Consider the following 16,921-nt stretch of genomic DNA (forward strand, 5'->3'; position numbering starts at 1 on the left):
TACTGCAGCGTCTCCATGATATTGGAATCCAGGGGGGAGCGTTGAAATGGATCAGGTCCTTTCTGAGTGGCAGAGCCTTTCAGTTCTTCGAGGGAAATACCACCTCCGCCAGCAGACCTCTAGGCTGTGGAGTCCCGCAGGGCTCCTCGCTTAGCCCGACGTTGTTTAACGTCTACATGAGGCCGCTGGCTGGGATCGTCCACCCATATGGTATTAAGATCGTTACCTATGCGGACGATACCCAGCTGGTGGTCTCCCTGGCACAGGCTGATGGCTCTGCGGACTCGGTGGATCTGGCAGGTTGCCTGAGTGAAGTAAACAGCTGGATGACCCTGTCTTGTCTCAAGCTTAATGGGGACAAGACAGAGGTCATGCTATTGGGACGCTCAGCTCCACCCTCGGTGGATTCAATTTGGCCAGCCTGTCTAGGCCCCCCGCCAGCTCCCAAGAACGCTATTAAGAGCTTGGGTATTTGGCTGGACAGGTCCCTAACTTTGGACTATCAGGCCACCAAGCTATCGGCCACTTGTTTTGGCCTTCTTAGAATGCTAAGGAGAATACTTCCCCTGCTTCCATTTAAGGCCAAACAAATTGTTGTCCAGGGTTTGATCCATTCTAGGTTGGATTTTGGAAATTCACTCTATCTTGGATCACCGGACTCCACTTTGCGAAAACTGCAAATAATCCAAAACTGTGCGGTTCGCACCCTACTGCAGATCCCCCGGAGGAGTTCTGCTGGACCAGGACTGAAAACACTGCACTGGCTGCCTGTTAAGGACAGGATTAGCTTCAAGTCCCTCTGTTTAGCCCATCAATCATTCTGGGAAACAGGTCCTGCAATCAACCTCCCTCTAATTACTCCGTATCTCCCCAGCAGACAGCTGCGTTCAGCCAATGCTTTTCTTGCCATTGTGCCTAGGGTTAAAAGGACCAGAGCGGGTGGCCGTTCTTTCACCCTGAACGTGGCTATGCTGTTGGAACACTCTCCCACTACACCTAAGGTCTAATCCTGACCTAGCCTCCTTCAGGAAACAATTGAAAACTTTTTTGTTTAATAAATAGGTCCCTCCTTACCCCCCCTGTGTTTTCCGTTCCTTTGTGAGAATCCATTTTAGTTACAGCGCTTGGACGCCCCTGGGCAACTATTTGCGCTTTATAAAATCCATTTTCATTTCATTTCATTTCAGTTAGTTAATTTACCTGTAACTATAGATTCAAATACAACCCACCCACCTTCCCAACGAAGAAGGCTTAAAAATTAATACAGAAATAAAATAAAGGTGGAATTGTTTAAAATAGATAAAGGAAATGGTCAAAAAAGAAAAAGGACCGGGTTCCGGGACCCAAGATGATGCATAAGTACATTATAAGGACAAGCTAATAGCCAGAAGTGCTACATACATCATCTTAGAATAAAAGGTGACATTTCGTAAGTGGTCCAAAAATATGTATACCACAATATATGTAACACACAACCACACAACAAGCATTGCTTTAAAAAAAAATCTTCTTGTCTGTCAACAAGTAACCCTGCACTCTCAGCACATAAAAGAAAACATACAAATATCATGCTTATTCAACAGGCATGCACAATTTGAAGGCATAAAAATCAATCTGAGTGCTTGCGCACACTCAAAGGGGATTGTAGCCCAAACCAAAAGTATACGGTTTCACACGCACCCATTATTTTTTATTTTATTTTTTTTAAGTTTAAAACAAAACAAGTAGCACTTTGACATTCCAGCCACTAGATGGCAGAGTATATGCATAGTATGTGAATATGGAAGAGTCCAGGTGCAAAACTATTGTTACAGATCAATAACTGGTTTCTTATCAAGGGAATCTTTAATTCTGGGTCCGATTTCCCCAGAAATTCTTAGTTTTGGCCTAAACATTTACCTGGTGTTTTCAGCTGCCTTTAGCAATTAAAAACTGCGAGAAATTTTAAAAAACGTATAATTTCGATGAGGCCGGTTACTGCTTTTCCCGGCCCCATCAAAGTAAGAGACTACTCATTATGACTTTCTAAATTAGTGCTCCCCCCACCCCCAGGTTCCTGATAGCGTGAAGTTTTTTTCTGGTGCTGACTTTCATTTCTTACAACTTCTTTTCTTCCAGGTTGTTGCTGACATGCGTGAAAAGCGATATATTCAGGAGGGAATCGGGAGTAGTTACCTGTTCAGAGTGGATCATGACACCATCATTGATGCCACAAAATGTGGCAACCTGGCTCGATTCATCAACCATTGCTGCACGGTGAGAGGGGTTAGGGTGAGCTGCAGGTCACTGGGGGAGCCTTGCTGGTCCGGGGATTTGTTACTCAGACATGTTAGTGCTCTTAATTTGCAGTAGTTGCATGGTGTGTCCTCTTTGAGCCTGAATGTTAATTTGTGTTCTCCATCGTGGAAATCTCATTGAAATCATCTTGTCAGTGTACAGGGCTGTGTAGTACCTTTTTAATATAAGTTTATTTTTTTAAAGGACATTATTTCAATACAGAAACACACTGTAGCCCATGCGTGAATTTTATTTTTTATAATAGCCAAGTTAGAGAGTAAACTTAAGTACCTTTATTGAAAAATGAAGAAAAAAACTGAAAAATTAGGGAAATTGAGTCATATTGGCAGCAGCTCCTTAAAGAAGAAATTTGACCCTGCATCTTTGGGCCACTGTCTAGTTCCATATTCCTCAGTTCGAGGCATGTGGGCTGCTAAATTCATATCTAGTGCATAGATCGCCGCCTAGTGTTGGGTCCGGATGATTGCACATTGTTGTCCTGGAAGAGTCTTCGAAGTATCACGAGATAGGTGGCTCCTCCCCTGGACTACAGTGCGCATGGGCATCGGCTCCATCCCCAGATTGTTTTTTTCCGCCATTGGATTCGGATGTGGTTCTCGACGTCTCCGTGTCGGAACCGATAAACTTTGTTCTTAAGGCCAAAAGGCCTTCGTTACCAGCGTCGGTATTGTTTGTGCACGGTCTCGAGCGTCGTCCGACTCTCTGAGCCGGAAATCTACGGAGTCTAGTTACTCTTCGCACTTCGAGGCCCTCTCGTCGCAGCAAGACCCGACGACCTTAACATGGAGTGGAGCCCGTTTAAGTTCTGCCCCGTCTGTGGATCCAAATATCCACACATCGATGTGCATCCGGTCTGTAATAAATGCCTGTCACCGGACCACAACGAAGATGACTGCATGGCCTGCTCAAAATTCAGGTCAAAGAAGACGCTCAAGCATCGGCGCGCGGCGCGCCTCGAGGCCCAGCGAGCGACACCGGCACCCGACAACATATTCGACGACCCTGCGGAGGAAAGCGGTAGCCATCACCTCCAAATTTCACCACCGTCGACGGGGTCCAGTCCAATCCCGAGGAACAGGTCGAAGGACAAGACCAGGACATTGAATACGTCGAGGAGGTAGGGGACGCCGAAGAAGTTTTTGGGGCAGCGGAAGATAGCTGAGAGGAAGAGCTATGCCCCGACGTCTATATTACACAGGCTCAGGTCACGGGATCGCCACTCGGCCTTACCCACGACCCTGCACCGCTATCCCCGGCCCCGCATTCTAGCCCGGCCACGGACACTCAAGCGGAGCCGCCATCCAACGTATCGAAACCGAAACCTTCGGTTTCTACAACACCCAAGATGGCCGACGTCCAGGCAAAATCGAAACCGAAACCAGCGGATTCGACAACACCTAAAATGGCCGACGTCCAGGAGAAAACGAAACTGAAACTAACGGACTCGACAACGTCTAAGATGGCCGACGTCCCACAAAAAATATCAAAGCCTGCTCCTTCATCGACTCCGTCCACCTCCGGTCCACAGAAGTCGAAGAAGGTTATCGAGCCAACAGCGCCGCAGAAGGTGCACAAGGACTCATCCTCCAAGAAGGCCGTTCGTCAAGAGTCGGCCTCTGTTGCTCCGGCACGGACGTCGAAGTCTGTTCACACGCCTTCAGACGCTCCTACGGCGCCGTCAACTAAACGCCCCGTCGAACAAAAATCGACTACAGGCCACGACCCGAAGGCCGCAGCCACTACGCATCGGCACAAAGATGTCGAAAATGCAGCATCGGCCTCGCCAAAGCCTACAACGCAGCCGCGCCACGTTGCAGCTGAAGAATCGTCGACGCAAATACCGTCGACACCGAGGGACTCCGACGCCACCGGACACCGAACGTCGGCTGCGACACCCTCCGCCTCCTTCACTAAACAAGTCACCGACTCCCTGAAACGGATTCGAGAAAAGACTTTGTCGGCGACGGCTCCACGCCTTCGGCTCCGAAAGAGGTTGACACTCCTCAAAAGTCATCAACCAAGCTTATTTACACTCTTCCACCAAAGGTGCCACCAAAGGCCTTTGCACCTAAATCGGTGCCAAAGACTTCGGCTCCTTCGGCGCTTCAAGCCTCAGAACAAGACTCTGAGCATTACATCAATGCCCAAACAGGGAAACTGACCCTTTACAAAAGGAAAATCACTTCCCAACCGCTGGAATCCTATGTTATTCCACTGAAGAAAAAGAGGCCAGCACAGGACATTCCTGCCCTTATTGAGCCTATCCTACCACCACCCAGAAGAAGTCCATCACCTTCCCCAAACCAATCAGGGGGAGAGGATGATGAGGAAGACGACCAATACAATTTCCCAGTGGACAATGACCCTGATGTTCAGCAGGACACATATGACGACACTGGGGACCAAGGTGGCCAGCAGGTGGTACAAGATCCACAAGGTTTTGGCCCACGTACATCTCCAACGGAGGATTCTGCAGCATTTAATGCTTTAATCGAACGGGCAGCGGGAAATCATAATGTGGACATGCATGCTGACCCGGTAGAGGAAGATTTCCTGTTTGACACTTTCTCTGTCTCTGAAAGAACAGTTCAAATTCTTCCTATGCTCAAAGGTGTCCTTAAACATGCCCCAGAGATCTTCAAGTAACCAACCAGGTCACGAGTGGTGAACCCACGTATCGAGAAAAAATACAGGCCAGCACCTGGAGATCCTGCATATATTCGAGGACAGTTGCCTCTAGACTCGTTGGTGGTCGCCAATGCCCGCAAAAGGGCAAACTCCCAAACTACGGGTGAAGCTCCTCCCCCTGACAAGGAGTCGAAAGTGCTTGAGGCATCTGGCAAAAGGGTGGCTGCGCAGGCTGCCAATGTATGGCGTATAGCGAACACACAGGCACTGTTGGCGCGTTACGATAGGGCGCATTACGACACCCTAGAACAGCTCCTTCAACATCTACCTGATGAGTATAAAGAAGCAGCAGAAATGCTCATACAAGAGGGAAAGCTTATATCAAACGCTGCAATAAAATGTGCACTTGATGTGGCTGACACAGCGGCTAGGGGAATTAACACTAGCGTCATGCTGAGGCGACAAGCGTGGCTTCGTATATCTGGTTTTAAGCCTGACATCCAAACTACTGTCCTCAACCAGCCTGTCAATCCTGACAGACTGTTTGGCCCAGATGTAGACACCACACTTGAAAAGATTAAGAAAGACAACGAGACTGCTAAGTCCATGGGGGCACTTCAGTCACAACAGTTCAGGGGCGGCACTTTTCGTCGCTCAGGAGCATGTGGTGTTACCAGAGGACACTTGGGTCAACAATCACAATGTTCAAAGGGAACTGCACAATCCTCCTACCCCAAGCAGGGTAGAGGAGGATACAGAGGTAACAGTGCCAAGGGCAGGGGCAGAGGAAACAACAACTCACGTTCCTCTGCCTCCAATAAACAGTGACTCTCTGTCACTGCCCCCCGACCATCCAACACCTGTCGGGGGGAGACTCCAGCAGTTCCTGCCAGTCTGGACATCCATCACTACAGACAGGTGGGTGCGAAAACGTATCCAATACGGTTACTGTTTGGAGTTAACGTCCACTCCTCCCAACATTCCCCCAAGGCACCGTCCTATGTCGGCAGAGCACTTGCACTTATTGCAGCAGGAAGTCTTGGTGATGCTGCAAAAAGGTGCAATCGAGCTCGTACCAGTGGAAGAGGAAGGCACAGGAGTCTATTCCCTGTACTTCCTCATCCCAAAAAAGGACGGATCCCTCAGACCTATTCTGGATCTACGCCCCCTCAACATGTACATACTGTCAGAACATTTTCACATGCTGACACTGCAACAAATTCTACCCCTGCTAAATCAAGGGGACTTCTTAGCAACCTTAGACCTCAAGGATGCGTATTTCCACATCCCACTCCACCCATCCCACAGACGGTACCTCCGGTTCACCATTCAAAACAGGCACTATCAGTTCAAAGTACTACCCTTCGGGGTAACTACTGCCCCCAGAGTGTTTACAAAGTGTCTGGCGACAGTGGCGGCGCACCTCAGAAGGCAGAACATACACGTCTACCCGTACCTAGATGACTGGCTTGTTCAAGCAAAGTCGGAACAACAGTGCGCCGCGGACATGTCCCACACTATTCAACTCCTGCACAGTCTGGGGTTCTCGCTCAACTACCCAAAGTCGCACCTTCAACCAGCCCATCTGCGGTAGTATCTGGGCGCGACAATAAACACCCTGACTGCTATGGCTCAGCCAAACCCAGCCAGGATCAACAGCATTCAGTCACTGATCCAGAGGTTCAGACCGCAACACTCCCTGCCAGCGAGAGTGTTCATGCAGTTGATAGGCATGATGGCCTCCTGCATTTTCATAGTCCCGCACGCGAGGTTGCACATGCGTCCTCTCCAAGAATGCTTGGCGAATCAGTGGACACAGGCTCGGGGACAACTGACGGACCTAGTGTTGGTGACCGGTCGGGCATACAACTCTCTGCATTGGTGGAATCCACACAACCTTTGCAAGGGACGACCGTTCCACGAGCCTGTGCCACAGATTATCCTGACAACGGACGCATCTCTCCAAGGGTGGGGGGCTCATGTGCTCCACTACACGGTGCAGGGACTGTGGTCCACACAACAACAGAAGTTGCACATCAACTACCTGGAATTGATGGCAATCTTCATGGCGATGAAGTCCTTCAAGGTACATTTGTGCAACAAAGTCGTGTTGATCCGGACGGACAACATGACAGCCATGTACTACATCCAAAAACAGGGAGGTACTCACTCACCACAGCTGTCTCATCTGGCTCAGAGCATGTGGAAGTGGGCCATTCAGAGGAATATTTTCCTCATGGCGGAACACCTCCCCGGCAAGGACAATCAAATGGCAGATCTGCTCAGCAGATACAGCCATCAAATGCACGAGTGGGAGATACATCCATCAGTACTCCACCCGTACTTCCAGCAGTGGGGTCATCCAGAGATAGACCTGTTTGCCACAAGGGAAAACGCAAAATGCCAAAGCTTTGCCGCCAGGTTCCCTCACCCGGAATCGCAGGGGAATGCGATATGGATGAACTGGTCCGGCAAATTTGCGTACGCTTTTCCCCCAGCGCCTCTCATTCCGCTGGTGGCAAAAAAGCTAAAGCAACACTCGATGACTCTCATCCTGGTTGCTCCAACATGGGCACGCCAACCATGGTACACCACGTTTCTGGAACTTTCCGTGGTACCGCATCAAAGGCTGCGTCTCACACCCAGCCTCTTGACGCAGAACCATGGCGACATTCAGCATCCAGATCCGCAACAGCTCAATCTGGCGATCTGGCTCCTGAGGTCTTAGAATTTGGCTACCTCAACCGGCCTCCTGAATGCATGGCCATCATCCGGGAGGCAAGGAAGCCCACGACCAGAGCTTGCTATGCTGCAAAATGGAAGCGATTTGTCATTTACTGTACAGACAACAATATCAACCCGCTAGATGCATCCATTCCTAACATCATCTGCTATTTGTTACATCTTTACAAATGCAATCTAGCGTACGCTTCCATTCGGATCCATCTATCCGCCATAGCGGCTTATCTCCAGAATAGGCAGCACCTCTCTGTTTTCAGGGTGCCTGCCATTAAAGCCTTCCTAGAGGGGCTGAAACGGGTCATTCCTCCTAGAACTCCACCAGCTCCTGTGTGGAACCTCAATGTGGTCCTCACTAGGCTGATGGGCCCACCTTTCGAGCCACTGCACTCATGCGAACTTCAGTTTCTAACGTGGAAAGTGGCTTTTCTCGTTGCTATCACGTCGCTCAGACGTGTTAGTGAGCTGCAAGCGCTCACTATCCAAGAGCCATTCATCCAAATACATTCTAACAGGGTGGTGCTCCGCACTAACCCCAAATTCCTTCCAAAGGTGGTGTCACAGTTTCATATCAACCAAACTATTGACCTGCCTGCATTTTTCCAAAACCCACAAACGGTAGCAGAAAGAATGCTTCATACATTAGACGTTAGGAGGGCGCTAATGTACTACATTGACAGAACACAACCCTTTAGGAAGACACAACAACTTTTTGTTGCCTTCTCCGCACAACACAAAGGCAACCCCATTTCCAAAGCAGGAATAGCCAGATGGATTGTTAAATGCATTCAAATCTGTTATCAAAAGGCTAAACGCACTTTAACAATACCCCCAAGAGCGCACTCCACACGCAAATTGGGGGCCTCCATGGCTTTCCTGGGGAACATTCCTTTAGAAGACATTTGTAGAGCAGCCACATGGTCTACACCACACACATTTACCAAGCATTACTGCGTAGATGTGCATTCCAAACAGCAAGCAGCTGTGGGACAGGCTGTTCTCAAGACACTTTTTCAAGCTTCTGCAGCTGGCACGGGCAACCGCCCTTAATGGAGGGACTGCTGTGTATTCTATGCACTAGATATGAATTTAGCAGCCCACATGCCTCGAACTGAATATGCTACTTACCAGTATGCATCTGTTCTTGGCATGTAGGGCTGCTAACATTCATATCGCCCGCCCTCCTCCCCGGTGCCCGTAGCGGCTGCAGACACTCTCTTGCATTCATCATTAGCATGGACATCTTTTACACTATTTCACTCCATCTCTGCCACAATGGCTAAAAACAATCTGGGGATGGAGCCGATGCCCATGCGCACTGTAGTCCAGGGGAGGAGCCACCTATCTCGTGATACTTCGAAGACTCTTCCAGGACAACAATGTGCAATCATCCGGACCCAACACTAGGCGGCGATCTATGCACTAGATATGAATGTTAGCAGCCCTACATGCCAAGAACAGATGCATACTGGTAAGTAGCATATTCATTCCTTGCTCTAGAAGTGGTCTCTCTTTTTTCACGGCTCAACTGTGGCCATCTCACCCTGTCTTGTTTTATCGCACCCTATTTTTCGCTACCTTTTTGAACATCTTTCAAAGGCAGTAGTGTTCTGAATACTTTTCTGGTGATTAAAACCTCTATTTTTCAATTTGTTTTTTGTTGTTTGTATTGGGTTTTTTCTCCGTTTTGGTGTTAGGTTTTCTCTACGTGGCAGAGAGAAAGCTCCACATCCTGTTTCTCGCGTAGTAGTACAGTCTTAATTTTGCAAGCATATATTCAGGATGAAAATTTATGACCATCAAGTAATCTGGCTGCAAGAAAGGTGGAAGATGCCTTCAAACTGCAAACCGATTCTGAGCTGGAAAGGGCACGAAAAGTCATTGGGCTCCTTTGCAGACTTGCACAGAGCAAGTTTCTAGGAAAATTTTAAATAGAAAAAGAATGTTCGAGGCATATGAGCTGCAGATTACACACTGTGCATAGATCGCCACCTAGTGTTGGGCCCGGATGTTTGCAGTTGTTTTTTGTCCTGAAAAGTCTTTGGAATTCACGAGATAGGTGACTCCTCCTTTGCACAATAGTGCGCATGGGCATCAGCTCCATCCTTAGATTGTTTTTTTCCGCCATCGGGCTCGGATGTGTTTCCTGCGCTCCGGTTTGGAACAGATTTTCCTTCGGCGCGCAATCCTCACCCAGCTCTACGGTATTGTCTCGATCGCGCTTCCCATCGACGCAACTCTTTGCGACTTAGAAGTCTTCGATTCCGGTCATCAACTAAGGCATTCGGGCCTACCTGGGCCTTACTCTCTGGCTCATGTAAAGGACGCCATTTAAGAAGTGTCCTCAATGTGGGTCGAAGTTTCCCCACACCAATCTACATGCGGTGTGCAACCTTTGCCTCTCACCTGAGCACGAGGCCAGAGACTGTTCTGCTTGTGCCTCCTTCCGCTCCAAGAAGACGATTCGGGACCGACGAGCTCGAAGAACCATGGCTCGCTTGTCATCTTCGATCCCGGACGACATTTTCCAAGAGGGCGTCGACCTGCCAGAGTAGGAGCAACAACATGGCGTCAACAGCGACTCCGAGGTCGACGACTCAGACGTCTAGGACATCACTCCAGCACAGAGGGTCGTAAGTACACACGTCGACCCCAACCCTTCCTCGACACCCTCCAAAAAGGCTTCGGTCACACCCACTCCTTCGGTCCCGGGTGCACACCGAGAGACTGCTTCCCATGCCCCGCTTTCGGGTTCGGCAAAGAAGCCTAATAAGCCTTCAGGCGACTCGGGCTCAAGTCAGCATACCCCCGGTGCCGGCACACACCTACTGGCACCGAAAAAGAAGCCATCTTCCACCTCCACGCCAGCTGCTTCCACGTCTAAGCACTCTGCGCCGAAGACTGGCACCGGCTCCTCAGCACCAAAACCACACTCTGAGCCAAGCAAGAAATTGCCACCGAAAGCACCCGACTTCCATGCTTCGGAGCTGAAAAAACCACTGGAGCCGAAAAAAGCTTTGGAGCCGAAAAACCACACGGCCCTCCGGACAAAGACACTACAAAAGAACATGTTTCTAAACCAAAAGATGCTACTGGTTCGGTGCCGAAAAAGCCTACGGAACCAAAAACCTCGGCACTGAAAGAGCTACCTCCCACAAAGGAACTATTCCATCCAGATCCTACACAAAAGACTCTTGTTAAAGATCCCAAAACTGGTCGATTGACTCTTAGTTCTAAAAAACGACCATTAGAGACGCCTGCACCGGCTCCTCATCCTAAGAAGAAGAACATTGCGACTTCTCCTCTAAGAATACCTTCTCCTCCTCCTCCTCCTCCCCTGCCACATCACTCCTCTACACCATCTCCTACTCCATTAGAAGATGATGATGATGGGGATAACACCTGTGATGACACAGGGGATGGTGCAGATAATGACCCACTAGATAATCCTAGTCCTCCTGGCTCACCTGACCCGTGGGATGATTATAGTACCCCAGACGTCCCTAACATCCCACAAGATGACATATACCCCTCCAGGCCTTCCCCACGTGAGGACCCTATGGGATTTAACCAACTTGTTCATAGAGCTGCCCAATATCATGGAGTTGATCTAAATACTGACCCAGTAGACGAAGACTTCCTTATGGATACCTTTGATACAACACAAAGGTCCACCTCAATGCTCAAAGGGTTGTTAAGCATGCGCCAGAGGTCTTCAAAGATCCACTTAGGGCTCGAATCCTCAACCCCCGAATTGAGAAGAAGTATAAGGCTTCCCCCTCAGACCCAGCCTACATTAAAGGGCCTGCACCACTAGACTCCCTTGTAGTCTCCAATGCATGCAAAAGAGCCAATTCCCAAACATCAGGCGAGGCTCCCCCACCAGATAAAGAGTATAAACTCCTAGACGCCTCAGGCAAGCGAACGGCGTCACAGGCATCAAACATTTGGCGTATTGCTAGTATTCAGGCATTATTAGCAAGGTAAGACAGGGCACATTATGACGAGTTAGAATCCTGACAAGTACAAGAATAGGGCCAATGAACTTACACAAGAGGGTAAAAACATCACCAATACCTCTATTTGTTGTGCCCTGGATGCAGCAGATACCGCTTCAAGGGCAATTAATACCAGTGTCCTTTTGCGTAGGCATGCCTGGCTACGCATTTCAGGTTTCAAACCTGAAGTACAAAGTGCCATACTCAATCAACCCTTAAATGAGCAACACTTATTTTGGCCTAATGTGGACGTATCCCTTGAAAAAATGAAAAAGGATACGGACACAGCGAAATCTATGGGAGCCTTGCAGTCCCAAGCTCCCAGACTTTCGTTTCGTCACTGATCCTATAGGAGCACCACTAGAGGCTACTCCTCAGATAGTCCCTCTACTTCTTACAAAGCCCCTACCCAATCCACCTACAATAGGGGCTACCAAAGAGGGGGTTACAGGGGTAACAACAATAAAGGCAGAGGCAAAACTAACAACTCCCTCTCTGCCTCCACCCCTGCCCAATGACTTCTCTCCACTTCCCCCACCACATTCCACTCCAGTAGGGGGAAGACTACAACAATTCCTTCCTGTTTTGACCAACATCACATCAGACAGGTGGGTGCAACAAATAATTCAGGCAGGTTACTGTCTCGAACTAACCTCTACCCCCCCCCACCCCACCCCCCCAACATACCGCCCTAACAGCGTCCAATGTCTCAAGAACATTTGCTACTGCTCAGGCAGAAGGTAATATCCCTCCCACAAAAAAGCGCAATAGAACCAGTTCCACTGCATCAACAAATCAAGGGAGTGTACTCCCTGTACTTTCTTATCCCAAAAAAGGACGGCTCTCTAAGGCCTATTCTAGACCTCAGACCACTAAACCTGTACATACAATCAGACCACTTCCATATGGTCACACTCCAACATTTCCTTCCTCTCCTTTTACAAAATGACTTCCTTGCCACAATAGATCTCAAGAACTCTTATTTCCACATTCCCATTCACACAGCTCACAGAAAGCATCTCAGATTTGTACTGGAAGGTCAGCACTATCAATTCAAGGTACTCCTATTCGGAGTCACAACAGCACCATGAGTGTTTACCAAGTGCCTAGCAGTAGTAGCAGCACACTTAAGAAGACAGCACATTCACGTCTTCCCATATCTCGACGACTGGCTCATAAAAGCCAGCTCATACAGTCCGTGTGTACAACACACTCACACCACCATTCAATTACTCCACAACTTGGCGTTCACAGTAAACCACACCAAGTCCCACCTGCAACTGTCACACGTACAACAATATCTCGGTGCCACAATAAACACCTCAACAGCGCTAGCTTATACCTCTCCTGCCAGGATAATAAATATGCAAGCTCTTCTAACCAAATTCCAACCGCAACACTCTCTTCCAGCTCGAGTGTTCATGCAACTCATAGGAATGATGGCCTCTTGCATATTCATAGTGCCTCATGCAAGACTACAGATGCGTCCTCTTCAAGAATGCTTAGCACGACAATGGAACCAGGCTCAATGTCAATTAACAGACTTAGTGTTGGTAAACGGTCTAACTCATCGCTCTCTGCAATGGTGGAACACCAAAAACCTTTCCAAGGGCCGACCGTTCGTAGGATCAGTTCCTCAAATAGTTATGACAACAAACGCATCGATCTCCGGCTGGGGAGCCCACCTCCTGCAGCACACCATGCAGGGCAGGTGGACACCGCAACAAAAGTTACTCCACATCAACCACCTGGAGTTACTAGCCATTTTTCTAGCCCTAAAAGCATTCCAAAAGCACATATCGGGCAAAGCTGTTTTAGTCCGCACAGACAACATGACAACCATGTATTACATAAACAAACAAGGAGGGACACAACACACTCTCTGCAACTCTCTCAGCTAGTGCAGCCGATATGGAGATGGGCTATCTCTATGAACATCTTCCTCTTAGCCCAACATGTTCCAGGAGTACAAAACACCATAGCCGATCTGTTAAGCCGTCAGACACAACAGATCCACGAGTGGGAACTTCATCCACAAGTTCTTAAACCAATCTTTCAGATGTGGGAACAACCTCAGATAGACCTCTTCACCACCCAAGAAAATGCCAAATGCCCAAGCTTCGCCGCTAGGTATCCACACCTGCTGTCCAAAGGCAATGCGATATGGATGAACTGGTCCGGAAAATTTGCGTACGCTTTTCCACCTCTCCCACTGCTTCACCTAGTGGTGCGCAAACTTCAGCAACATTCCCTCACCCTCATTCTAGTTGCTCCGACCTGGGCCAGACAACCGTGGTACACCACACTGCTGCGACTTTCTGTGGTACCGCACAAAAATGGATATCTGTCTCTATGCTTCCTAACCCAGAACCATGGAGAGATCTGACACCCGGACCCAGCTCAGCTCAACCTAGCGATCTGGCTCCTGAGGTCCTAGAGTTCTATTATCTTAACCTTCCTCCTGACTGTATGAACGTTATTAAAGAAGCTAGACGTCCCACCACTAGAGCATTTTATGCAGCCAAGTGGAAACTGCGGTTCACTGTAGGCCACGAGCACTTTCAGTTTACCGTGCTCCCCTTCGGCCTTACCAGCGCCCCACGGGTGTTCACGAAAGTGATGGCGGTGGTCGCAGCTCATCTGCGCAGGTTAGGAGTTTCAGTCTTCCCCTACCTCGATTACTGGTTGTTGAAGGCGGGCTCGCCCCAGAAAGTCATCAGCCACCTCCAGACTACGGCCGACCTCCTGCACTTGCTGGGGTTCTCCATCAATGTGCCGAAGTCGCACCTGTGTCCCTCTCAGAAGCTCCTCTTCATCGGAGCGGTTCTAGACTCGGCGCAGTTTCAGGTTTATCCTCCCGAACAGCGGGTTCGCGATATTCAGGCTCTGATTATGATCTTTCAGCCTCTGATTACGATCTTTCAGCCTTTATTCCGAGTCTCGGTCAGGTTGACGCTGCGGCTTCTGGGGCTGATGGCCTCCTGCATCCTTCTGGTGCATCACGCCAGGTGGCGGATGCGGGCTCTGCAGTGGGACCTGAAGTTTCAGTGGGCCCAGCATCAGGGCAACTTGTCCGACTATGTCTTGATCTCGGAGGGCACTGCAAGACAGTTGCAGTGGTGGCTCACGGACCGCGATTGGGTCAGCGGCAGATCCCTCTCCCTACCCCACCCGGAGCACGTAGTTGTGACGGACACGTCCCTCCAGGGGGCCACATGGGAGAGGCTGAGATCGGAGGCCTCTGGTCTCCGGCGGAGTCCCGGCTCCACATCAACCTTCTGGAGCTGCGGGCGATCCGACTTGCACTGAAGGCATTCCTCCCCTCTGTCCGGGGGAGTGTAGTGCAGGTGTTCACGGACAACACCACCGCCATGTGGTACTGCAACAAACAGAGCGGGGTGGGGTCGTGTACCCTTTGCCAGGAGGCTCTGCGCCTCTGGCAGTGGCTGGAACATCAGGGCGTGACCCTGGTGGTTCAACACCTGGCAGGTTCCCTGAACACCAGGGCGGACGAACTCAGCCGTCGGTGCATGATGGATCACGAATGGCGTCTGAACTCGGACGTGGCGCAAGGCCTCTTTCAGCAGTGGGGAGAGCCTTGGTTAGATCTATTCACCACAGAAGGGAACGCGCAATGTCATCGGTTCTGTGCGTTGGAATTTCCAAGGCGGCACTCGTTCGGAGACGCTTTTCGTTGCAAGTGGAGTTGCGGTCAGTTGTACGCCTTTCCGCCTATACCACTTCTGCCCAGAGTGCTGAAGAAGATCAGGTACGACCGGGCCCAAGTCATCCTTGTGGCTCCGGACTGGGCACGAAGATACTGGTATCCCGAGCTACTCAGCATGTCAGTCGATCCCCCGATTCGTCTGACTCTTCACTTCAGGAGGACCTTCTGTCGCAGCAGCAGGGGACGGTACTCCACCCGAACCTTTCCAGTCTCCACTTACATGTGTGGAGATTGAGCGGCGGCAATTGAGTCCATTTGACTTGCCTCCTGAAGTCTGTAATGTGATTCTGGCAGCCAGGCGTCCCTCCACAAAATCGGTATACGCCTGCAGGTGGAACAAATTTGTGGCATGGTGCACAGCAAAGGCTGTGGATCCCCTTTCTGTCCCTCTTTCAGAGGTTCTCCTCTTTCTTCTTTCTCTTGCCCAGCAGGGCTCTGCTCTGGGCACTCTAAAGGGCTACCTTTCTGCCATTTCCGCCTTCTTAAGGCTCCCTGATCAGCCCTCTTTGTTCAAGTCCCCGGTTGTAAATAGGTTTTTGAAGGCCTTCACTCATATGTTTCCTCCTGTTCCTTTCGTGATGCTTCAGTGGGACTTGAACTTTGTTCTGACTTATCTGATGTGCGCTCCCTTCGAGCCACTTCATAACTGTCCTCTTTGTCTCCTTACTCTTAAGACTGCATTCCTGGTTGCCATCACCTCTGCCAGGAGAGTGAGTGAGCTCCAGGCTCTTTCTTCTCAACCTCCCTTCCTTTCTGTCCATCCGGACAAAGTTGTGTTGCGGACGAGACCCTCTTTCCTGCCCAATGTAGTCACAGCCTTCCACATCGGGCAGTCTATCACCTTGCCCACATTCTTTCCGCCTCCTCATCCCTCGAAAGAGGAAGAGAGGCTCCACCGTCTGGACCCAAAACGTGCGCTCTCATATTATCTGGATCGCGCACGCCAGTTCCGGGTGGATGACCAATTCTTTGTTGGTTACCTGGGCGCTAAGAAGGGACGGGCGGTGCACAAACTGACCATTTCTCGATGGGTCGTTACTCTCTGGCTAAAAAGGAGTCTCCTGTGGGGCTACGTGCCCATTCCACTCGGGCCACGGCGGCTACTACTGCCCTGGGTCGGGGAGTCCCCTTGCAGGGGATCTGTCAGGCAGCTACGTGGGCTTCGCTGCACACGTTCGCAAGACACTACTGCCTGGACAACCAAGTCCGGAGGGATGGCTTTTTCGACTGGTCCGTTCTCCAGGACTTTCTGGTGTGATCATTGGTTCGAAGACCCACCACCGGGGTTGGTATTGCTGGGGTATCTATTCTAAGGTAAGGATTCTAATACTAACCTGTTTTTTTCAGAATCGCAAGTTACTTACCTTCGGTAACGATATATCTGTAAGAAACAGTAGTTAGTATTAGATTCCTTACCGCCCCACCCATCCTCCCCGTTCTGCGAACCTATATCTAGAGTTAAGGTCATCCCCTTTCAGGGCCCTAGTTTTCATGGCAGCAGTGTTGGTTTTTATCATGGCTCTGCGTTTCT

At 49.9% G+C, this 16,921-nt stretch overlaps 1 protein-coding gene across 2 annotated transcripts in view; it reads left to right on the forward strand.

Moving 5' to 3' along the window:
- SETD1A (SET domain containing 1A, histone lysine methyltransferase) overlaps window positions 1-16,921 on the forward strand; it is a 1,239,111-nt gene that overhangs the window by 1,152,977 nt on the left and 69,213 nt on the right. For both annotated transcript variants that reach the window (XM_078652474.1, XM_078652473.1), the window contains exon 19: window positions 2,119-2,256. In XM_078652474.1, coding sequence (XP_078508600.1) covers window positions 2,119-2,256 — 138 coding nt within the window. The remainder of the gene's footprint in view (window positions 1-2,118; window positions 2,257-16,921) is intronic.

Source organism: Lissotriton helveticus, chromosome 7 (assembly GCF_964261635.1).
Source record: "Lissotriton helveticus chromosome 7, aLisHel1.1, whole genome shotgun sequence".
NCBI lineage: Eukaryota > Metazoa > Chordata > Amphibia > Caudata > Salamandridae > Lissotriton > Lissotriton helveticus.